This window comes from Apis laboriosa, unplaced genomic scaffold, assembly GCF_014066325.1.
Source record: "Apis laboriosa isolate Shangri-la unplaced genomic scaffold, ASM1406632v1 scaffold812_cov158, whole genome shotgun sequence".
Taxonomy (NCBI): Eukaryota; Metazoa; Arthropoda; class Insecta; order Hymenoptera; family Apidae; genus Apis; species Apis laboriosa.
This window is the reverse complement of record NW_025224511.1, coordinates 157,255-167,605: the sequence shown is the minus strand read 5'-3', so window position 1 is coordinate 167,605 and position 10,351 is coordinate 157,255. Positions and strand designations below refer to the sequence as shown.

The window sequence follows — 10,351 nt, the reverse complement described above, 5'->3', positions numbered from 1 at the left end:
TTTATTAATTCGAGATATTTTAATTTCACGAACGGAAAATGCATCGACCTTCGTACGTCCTGTACGATTTCACCTAGAAAAAAATCATTTGCTTGTAAATTATATGATTCACGCTCAAGTACGATCCGCTTGAAACGTTTTTTTTTTTTTTTCTTTTTTTTAAATAAAAAGAATTTAAAGTGCTCCAAAAATATCCAAAAAGAAAAAAAAAAGAAAAATTCGAAAAACGAAATATTCGACATTCCATCCGTTGGAAGGATGAACACATAAGTTGCAGGCCAAGTGCATGCTATCGAGTTTCTTCTTTTTACCAACGGGGAAAGTGCACGCGCGAACCGTTAGCAAGAATGTTGCTCGATTTTCAATGATAAAACGATAGAAAGCGACCTGCCTGGTTGCGCAACGACAATTATGCACTTTTGGCGATCCTCGCTCGCAGCTGGTCAACGTGACTCCGTTTTCACGCCGCATATCTACATTCGAGAATATGTAATTCGTTCACGGTAGAACGGGCAATCTTCCTATTATTGCGCGGCTCGAATTTACTAATGAAAATTTCTCGCCAATTTGCGGCGCAGTTGCGAAATGGTCGCGCGAATTTCGTGCTTCCGACGTGTCTTCGATCGATCCGCGGTCTACCATTTTCCTAGGTCCAATCCATAGTTGGCACGAATTACATAAAAGGGTGAAACTTGTCGCTAATAAATCTACGCGTTGATGCGTGTTCGGTTAAACGAGCAACCATTTCGGTTTACATTATCGAGACGCCATTATTGGCCGATTACCATTCCATCGTATGGAATGAATTTCACGAGTGATGAATCGTCGATCGTTCGATCGTTGTATAATTGCGAACGAGAATTGAGTTAGCTTTTTAACTAGATTCGAAATCCTCCGATTTGAAAAATTGATTCTAATTTTTTTGGAGAGTAAATGGAAATTTTGTGAAAATTTTATTTTAAAATTTTGCCAATTAAAAATTTCTCTTTGCGATATTAATTTATGCGGATTGGACGTTATCAACCTGTTATATCCTTAACCTCGAACGGTAACACGTCAAACTTTTCCGTTTCACCTTGTGAAAGGTGACGTGGTACCACGTCAGACATTCTTATAAACTTTCGATTTCTAAATATCCTTTACTCTCCGATCTCCAAAAATAAAAATAATAATAATAATGAAAAAAGATAATAATTTTGCATCGTAAGAATTAAAAATATCATCAATTTCAATCCTAAAAACTCCTCCATTTCGATTCCCTCCTCAAAAAAAATTGGAAATGTTACCACTCGACGAACATTTTCTTCAATCTTCCCTCGCAATTTCAAAAAATATTACCACCAATTTTAATTTCGCTCTCCGATCGTAAAAAAAAAAAGGACTTGGCTCCATCGTAATTCTCCCTCCTCCCCAAAAATTGGAAATATCGATCGTCCCACATGGAATAAATTCGTGTTTTCGCACGATAGTCTCGCGAAGTGTTTCCACCAGTGTTGGATCGATGAGAGAATGCATCGTTTACGGAGAGTTGAACTCGGATGAACCGAGAGCAACTGGGGCGAAGTGGAACGAGAAAGAGGCGACGAACACGTGCGTCGAGACGCGGTCTCGGCGCATTAGCCCGAGTCAGACATCTCGGGTCGTAGACTTCCATTCGTTGTCGTCACGACTCGCGTGGAACGACCACGCTTTTCCCACGGATTACCCGCTTCGCCGTGAAAATTTCTCCGGTTTCACATCCTCGTGTTACATAAAAATCCCCGAGCAGACTCGAGCCGGGCGCATCGCAGCCAGCGGCGCGCGTCATTGTCCGCGTGTCGCCGCCTTATCGAGGAGTTTCTCTCGACGAGGATCTTTTCGAGCTAGGGAGAGGAAGATCCCTTTTCCCCATTTCGACCAGGAATTTCCTTATTAACTTTGCGATATCGCGCAACGTTGTATAATTAGATGGCGAATCTTTATGGAAATTATTATTATTATTTTTCGTCGGTTTAATCGGAAGAATATGGAAATTTGATTCCGTCATTCGGAGAAACGATTGTTGTATTTCGATTTTTTAATATTTTATTCATGCGTTTAAATTTATTCTCTCTCTCTCTCCCTCTCTCTCTAAATTTAAACGTTATTTCGTTAATAAAGCAAATTCATATTTATAATTGTGAGAGGTGGAATAGTGAATGGAGATTCGATTCATTCATCCGATTGTTGAAAATGATCATTTTATTTTTGAGTTTGGTTTGTTATTATTATTATTCGTTTTGTGTTTTCGTTTAAATTTCTCGTAAATGTATAAATATATTCTTGGTCTAATTATTAATCGTAGATTGCAACATTAGATTCGTATGAATGAAATTTTTTTGATAGTATCCGATTATCTGAATTGATAGACTACATAACAAATTTTATAATACCGCTTGTTGCAAAGTTTACACGAGTTAGAATGGGTTAGGCATGCGATTATATTATATAAATTGATTCGTTCCCTATCAGATTAATAATTAGAAATATTTCTCATATTTGATAGAAGATATAATAAGGAATTAATCCGTTGAATAATTATTCCTCTTACACAACTTTTTACACAAATTTAAAACATTCGATACACTGTTATGTAACGTTAACGAGTGAATGTGAATTATCTTAATTCTCATTGTACGAATCTATTATTTATTCACGTTCGACAACAATTCGTAATCAACAATTTCATATGAAAGCAAAGAAAAAAAAAAGTAGCTTGCAATATTCACGATTCTCGCAATACTTGATTGATCTCGAGAAAACTAATAAATTCCAACCTTTTTCTTTTTTTTTTATATACAACTCTCCTTTCCAACCTTGTCGCCAAGGTCGCAATTCCAATCGCCTCCCTATCCCTCAGTTTCAACAAGGGTGAGCTATACAACGAGCAACCCATTGTTAAGGTCCAGCTGAACGGCTCAGAGAAAGGGACACGCTCCGATTGGTGGCGATCGATGCATGAGAAACGTACACCAATGCTGCCTCGTATTCGTAACTCGACACCAAACTTCATCGTACGCTAGAAATAATCTCGATTAGAGACATCTTCTCTCACAAACATTGCTCCTTGAACGTTTTTTCCCATCCAATCCAATCCTCGGCCACGAATTTAACACGATGCATGATCGTGAAGGGAAAGCCAATTTACACGCGAAAAGCTTCGATATTCCGGGCGAAAATTGTGACCCTGTTAATCGGGGATCGGATTGGAAATGGACCACGTTACGGGCCACGCATTCGTCCTGCCGCGAGAAGAGAGAGAGAGAGAGAGAGAGAGAGAGAGAGAGAGAGAGAGAGAGATTGCAGCCGGTACAGATAAATGCATATATTTGTTCGATACAGTAGTTGGAGGAACGCGCGTTTAGTTTAGTTTCGATTCGATTGCACGGTCCACGAGAAAGTGGTTTTATCAGGGGGGACGTAGGCGCGCGTGAACGTGGTATCGATCGAATCGATCCTGTCCAAATGGATATCGGATACGAAACGAAAAAAAGAAAAAGGAAAAGAAAAAAAAAAAGAAAGAAAGGGAAAAAACTCCTCCGGGGGAAACGAGGTCAGAAAACGTGTACGTGTCTTTCTATCGATGGCGTTCGATGGAACGTAAAGTTTCCAATAAACGCACAATATTAATAGGGCCGTTATTGGTCAACCGTGACACCGTGAAACCGAAAGAAAGAAACGATCGATTGCACAATTGGTTGTTTCGCCGTTCGTTGAATAATCTATCGCGCCATATTTTTCTGCCTTTCTTCCTTTATCCTTCTAATGGAATTCTAATGCGTTTCTCGAACGCGTAACTTTCCTTCCATCCCATCGTCGCGCGGAAGACGATCCCTTGGAATCGATTGGGACCCGTTACGACGAAACGATAAAGGAAACGATCCGGTTTATTTGTGAGACTGTCTCTCTAATTGATTGGCAACGATCGATCGATTGGCCAAGTTTCGAGGGTGGCCAAGAGCGAAAAGAGGCGAGTACAGCCGCCGCTATCGCTTTATATATTCGAAACCGGTCAGGGCTGGCGAGAAAAGATACGGTGCGCGGGCGACTTTCGCGAATAGATCGGCGAATTTTTATCGGCGTACGCCAAATAATATAATGGCTTTCACTTTGCACGAGCCGGAAAACTAGCCGGCTGTGTTATACACGCACGGACGAGGAGTCATTCGGAAGCGTGGTTTAATTAAAAAATATGATTTAATCGTGTCCCTCTTCCTCTCGTATTCACCCTTTCTCACATGTACCACCCTGCCATTATCCTTAATCAGACGCCTCGAATAATCACGATGAGGGAAGATAATGGCGCGCGATACATGAAAAGCCGCTTATCGAAGCGTTCCGCTTAAGACCGTTTTATCAACAACCGAGGGATTTTTCTTTGGTAAACAGCGGAGGGATCGGTGATCAACGGTTGCACAATTATGTAGATCGCGCTCACGAGAAGAAGAAGAAGAAGAAGAAGAAGAAGAAGAAGAAAAAGAAGATCTGTATAATGTTATCTTTGTAAATATATCGCGAAGAATTTCTAGATGGAGGAGGAGGAGGGAGCGAGCAAATCTTCTCTTTGTTCGGCAACTGCGAACATGGGATCGATGCCGCCGGTTGATCTAGACGAGCATTACGCGGATTACGTCGTTAGAGGCTGGATGAAAAACGTGGGCTCCGGTAATGGGCCAATTTTGCAAACTGAATTTCTCCTAATAATTAACCGAGTGTCCTTGTTCCTTATACAATAACGTAACACGCGTTGCTTCGTTCCCAACGTTGCAACGAGAGAGACTATTTCGTCTTATATTATATATAGAATCTATCAGGATATCGAATTCGATCGATAATCGAGATTGAAATAAAATCTCGATTAAGAAGAGAAATAAAAAGGTGAATTAAGATGTTCTCGTCTAAGACGAATTGGCGTAATTCGAAATCGTCGAGGATAATGAGAGGCAACCCCTTTTCCGTTATACACCATGCCAATGGGAATTAGTAGGTTGAGGTAATAAGTAACAAGCGGCGGCAGCAGCCAATCTATTTAGAAAAGAATTCAGGTTTCTTAAGGCCATTCAATGGCCCGTAATTCCTAACTCTTTAGAGCGTTCCACGCTCCTTCTCGACGCTAGGTTTCCAGGTAATGACCTGGGTCATAATCTGGTCCAAGCGCTTCACCATTCTTAGATTCGCTGCCATTTCCTCTCTCTCTCTCTCTCTCTCTTTCTCTCTCATTCTCTTTTTTATTATCCTTTCTCAGCTAAGAGATGGAGCTCGTTTAATGGGATCTCGAATCGAGATCTACGAGGTCATCCTTGCTCTTGTCGTCTTCGCGAAATTTCAATTCAGAGTTTTGCACGGTTAATTCCGCACTTTTACTTCTTTACGAGAGATCGTGAGAAATTGCGCGCTTTTCAGGGCTAAATCTCACGCTGTTGCAATCGAAACTTCCTGCGACTGTGTTAACAGGAATGCCTGCTGCGTTTCCACTTTTGTTTTTTAATGTCTCTTGTTTTTTTATTATCATTATTGGCTTCGAGAGCTAAAAAAAAAAAAGGAAAAAGAAAATTGAACGTGAGGATCAGCTGATCGATCTTCGTTTCCTTGGCGACGAAAATGTGCCGTAATGCGCTTCGCGATTGCATCATTACTTAGACACCCTAAGTATTCCTTTTATATTTCGTACTTCAAAGACGCGGAATATTTTAATCGAGAAGAATAGAATAAAAGACGAACTCCGTTCCAATCTTTTCGTGAAACATGTAATCGAAAGAGTTGTATCTCGACTATAATCTTTCTAACAATTTTCTTTCTTTCTTTTAGATAAAAAACACGTACTTTTCTCCGACTCCTGGATTGCGAGTCGAGAGTGAAAGCTACTCCTCTCTGGAAAAGAATATTTATCCGCGAGGAGAATAGTCGAATTCGAAAAAGAAAGAAAAAAAAAAAAAAACACACCCTCGATCTCGATCTCGAGCAAATGACGCATCCCCACGGGGTGCACCTGTGCAGGAACCGTGTCAGGAAGAGGTCAGGGAATCCGGGCGGATTACGATTCCGTAGCACCTACGGTGTCGTGCAACCGTTCCACGCCTCGTGCACCACGCCTGGACACGAGAGAGTCGTGGTGACCAGGTAACCCGGGTGGTGCCTGGTGTTGCACTTGGTGTGTAGGCCAAGATGGTGGGGCGGGTGGAGTAGGAGGCTGCACTGCTCCCTGCCGTGGACGAAGCCGTGGAATACCCGCGAACAACCTCACAAGCTATGGGCACAAGCGAGGGGAAGGAGGGGTCCCCTCTTTCGCCCCCTAAACCCAAGCTGGTGGGACTAGGTATGGCTCTGGTGCCGGCCGCTGGTACGGCGTGGATTATAGTTTTTCTGGGGGGAGGGTGGTGGAGCGCCTTGCTTTCGAAAGGATGGTGATTGTGGAGCGTAGCCAGAGTAGAGTTAGGCGTATATAAGGCCCGCCGGCCCGGCCCAAGTCAGTCAATCACCGGACTACCAGCCCACCATACACACACCAAACATGAAGGCCTTTGTGAGTATCCACCACGGGGTTGGTGATTATTTCGTGGGGTGTAACGAAACGAACCAACTCGCGCTTTTCCTCGATCGTCAGTATCTTCCATATTGCTCTCTTGAACCGCGATATTCCTCGATCTTTTCCGTAACACGATTCTCGGACTTTTTTTGCATAGAGTGCGTACTAGAGTTTTCCATCGATCAGATCTTTTCCGCTTTGGAAATCGTTTCCATCCGTTCGTCTTGGGATACGCGAGTAATCAAGCTTCGGGTGACGGTATTCGGTATTAGATCGGATAAATCGATCGGATCTTTTCGTGAAACAGAGTCGCTAAAAGCTGGAGGAAAATCGAAAGCTAATCGGATTCTAATGCCAACTCTATCGACGTTCAATGTCACGGGTCTCTTTTCTTTTCTTTTCTTTTCTTTCCTTTTTTTTTTTTTCCTCGAGCCAAGCAGTGGTACGTACACGTCGAATCGGCTTTGCCCTTCTTACGCGCTCCATTCATGCGGCAAGAAGTCTCGTTACACGGTACACTGACCGCGGAACCGGTTGTAATAGTATCATCGTCATTCAGCCGCTGAACCCACGACCGGTTCTATTCTTGGCGCATCTTCATTCACGAGTAACCTCTTCCCCTCTTCGCCTCTCGATTCATCCCTGAAAATGGGAGGATCCAAATTAGCACGATCGGTTCATTTTGTTACAAAAATTCTTACGAAAAGAAAGAAAAAAACGAAAAGAAAAATCTTCGAGCGAGTGTTATCTCTTCGAGTGTTAAATTGAGATAAGTAACGATTTCGTAAATCACGAAACGAAGGGCGTATGCAAAAGGCGGGTTTCGAAACAAGCACAGAGTCACAGCCGTTCGATCGTTTTCCGATCGTTGGGTCGCGAGAGAACGCTCGGTCGGCCACGTCACACGGATCGGCCGGGATCGTTCCATGTAAACCGGGATGTGAAAGTTTCGCCAAGTTAGATATGCATAATACCGGGTAGTGCGCTCGTTTCGAAGCGCGGCGGCTCGAGAGAGCTGGGCGTGACAACGCTCCTCTCGTTGGAGGAGCAGTTCCCTTTTCGACAAGACAAGAATCGATCGGAGCCAGTTCGACCTCTTTCCGCGCTCGTTTCACCGATTTTCTCCTCGATCCGCGATCGATTCGCGGTAAGAGAACCGGTCGTTTCCACTAATATAGCAAGGTGGAAATCGTCGAGATCGAAATTCTTTTCTCCGAAGAAAAACAAACTCGAAGCATTTTCAAACGATAATTATCGCTCGCCGTCCATTAATTATGAATCTAGAATCGCATTAGATACGCGATTGCGTAAAATACGCGAGCCAATTTTCTCTTTTCTTTTTTTCCTTTTTCCTTTCGCGAGATAACAAAATTTTTCAATTTTTTCAAAAAGTAATTTCCCCTCCTCCCTTCCCTTGTAAAACGCATCGATCGAAAGGATAAGTATCCCGATACTTAGGCGTGAATTCTTTCCACGGAGTTGCGAAAACGTTACGAAATTCTCGTTCGAGTTTTCCGTAGCACGTTGCGAAATTTCACGCTCGACTTCCATCCGGTGATCGCAGCGCGGGCACGGGCGCGCGGACTTTGATATTAAAGGAGGCAACAACCGGTCGCATCGTTGCTTTCACGGTTTAAAAGGCTGGAGGGACGACGTTTCCCCCAGGTGGCGGGAATCGTTTCTCGATGGCGTGGAACGCCGATCCGCAATCGTGTAACGGGTATCGAAAGTGAAAGCCGTGGTTATGTTACACGAGGCTCGGTGGTAATCGGTGCCAAGTCAATGGGAGGCTGAATTAGGCGGCGGTTAGGTCGAGTTAGTAATCGCTTCCGTGGAATCGGGAAGGATAGACGGAGTTCGTCTTCGTTCTCCTCCACCGATTTCACTTCGAGTTTTATTGCCTTTCACGAGCCCGAACGACTGGTCCGATTGGCCACGCAACGACGACGACGACGACGAGACAACTAGAGCTGACCCCTGACGACCGATCCGCAGGTTGTGTTCGCCTGTCTGGCAGTGGCGACGGCGCGCGCCGGAATCGCGCACGGACCCGGCTATGCCCTGGCCGGAGGTCATGGCGGTTACGGAGGCGGCGTCGGCCTCGCGGGAGTCGGCCTGGTCGGCGGAGGTGCTAGTCTCTCTGGTGGTCTGGCAGCTGGTGCTGGCAGCGCGAGATCTCTCCAAGAGGGTGCCTCCAGCTTGGGATCCTCCGCTCTTGGTGCCAGCTACGCCGCTGGATCCGCGGCGGCGGCTGGAGCTGCTGGTGTTCAACAGATTGTCTCTGGTGGTGCGTAAACAAAGATCCGTTTAGAAGGGAGAGAGATAGAGATAGAGAGAGAGAGAGAGAGACGTTGGTCGATCGGTGACGGGATACCTTTCGTTCTGTCGAGCAGGAGTGATCGGTGGCAGGGCTGACATTGGACCTGCCGAGGGACCCAAGGCTAACGTTGGACCCCAGAGCGGACCATCTGACAGCGTTGGACCCCAAGAAGGTGCCAAGAACGTAGGTGGACCACGTACCGGCCCAGCTGGCCTCGTAGGACCCGCAACCGGCCCATTCACCTCCGTGGGTGCATCCGCTGGTACCTCCACCCTCGTTGGACCGTCCCAGGGAGCCGCTAACTTGGTAGGACCATCCGTGGGAGTCGTATCTTTCTACGCCGGAAGTGGCAACATCAACGGTGACGACGGAAGCTCTGGATCCGCTGCAGCTGCCGCGCCTGGTGGCCTCGCTGGTCCAGCTCTCGGCCTCGGTGGTGCTGGTCTGTATTTCCTTCCACTCGGCGAGAAATATTCCGCGAGAAAGTCGCGAGAAGAATGCGTATCGAATACGTATTGAGCAGAGGCGAAGAAGGAGGAGAGAATGCATCGATCTTTGCTCGATCTTGGCGATCTCTGTTTACAGGTGCCATCGCTGTTGTGGGTGGTGGTGCCGCCGGATACGGCGCTGGCCTTGGCGGACACGACGGTGGTGTTGCTGTGATCAACGGACCGTCTGGCGCCATCCACGCTGGACTCGGCTCTCACGGAGCTATCATCCCCGGGGCACTCGGCAAGTACTAGACGTTCTAAGGCCCCAGCGATCTCGGCTCGGCGACGGCGGCAAACCCACCACAGTCACTTACCGGTCTCAAACGATCCTCAAACGCGCTCAACGTCTTCTTCCCAAAGCTTCGTCCAACCTAGGAACATGGTTATAGCGCCGGCGTTAGTGGTGTAGTCGGTATATAGTCGGAATATTCTAATCACAAGTAATCCAGTCGGTATATATCGAGACAAGGTGTGAAGGCGCGTGTTGAATGCCGAGCAAATGGCTGCTCTTCCCACGACCTGCCATCTACGCGATCACGGGCTCAGATCTCGGCAAAGTGTTGCACACCGTGGCCCCAGGCCATTCGTGATCCGCGGCTCTCGTCCCGCCTCCTCGTCGAGGAGACGCGACTCGTCCCCCTCGATCGAAAGACGAGGCACGGATTAAATTTAGTCAATTTCTTTATATTTCATCATGTCGTATCGCGATCGCGACGGGGAGGAAGACGCGGACGAAGCCGTGATTGGCCCAGCCACGGCTGTTGCAACGGCGGAACGCGACGTACGGGCATCTTGGTCGCGATCTTGGAGCGCACACGACGGGCCCGTGTCGAACGGACGAACGGCAACCCACAGGTTTCTCCATATCAAAGGACCTGGAAACCACCGCGCCAGTTACCCAGAAGTCAACGCAAGCACGTTGAACCCGGCTGCTCCGTCCATGGACCCGGCAAGTGGACAAGCTTTGGCGCTTCGTCGTTGGACCAACTGGGTCTG

The 10,351-nt window shown here is 46.3% G+C and overlaps 1 protein-coding gene across 1 annotated transcript; it reads left to right on the top strand.

The window, feature by feature from the left end:
- Window positions 1–6,529: 6,529 nt before the first annotated feature.
- Window positions 6,530–9,607, top strand: LOC122719520 (glycine-rich cell wall structural protein 1-like). Its single transcript, XM_043945422.1, has 4 exons — window positions 6,530–6,541; window positions 8,540–8,831; window positions 8,938–9,306; window positions 9,450–9,607. Exons 1-4 carry the CDS (start codon window positions 6,530–6,532, stop codon window positions 9,605–9,607), a joined length of 831 nt encoding a protein of 276 aa, XP_043801357.1.
- The last annotated feature ends 744 nt before the right edge of the window (window positions 9,608–10,351 follow it).

What these genes read in the sequence shown, in the direction of transcription:
- LOC122719520 (XM_043945422.1), top strand. An exon ending in TCAACAGATTGTCTCTGGTG is followed by an intron (nt 8,832 to 8,937) that starts GTGCGTAAACAA and finishes TCTGTCGAGCAG; the next exon opens with GAGTGATCGGTGGCAGGGCT. An exon ending in TCTCGGCCTCGGTGGTGCTG is followed by an intron (nt 9,307 to 9,449) that starts GTCTGTATTTCC and finishes CTCTGTTTACAG; the next exon opens with GTGCCATCGCTGTTGTGGGT.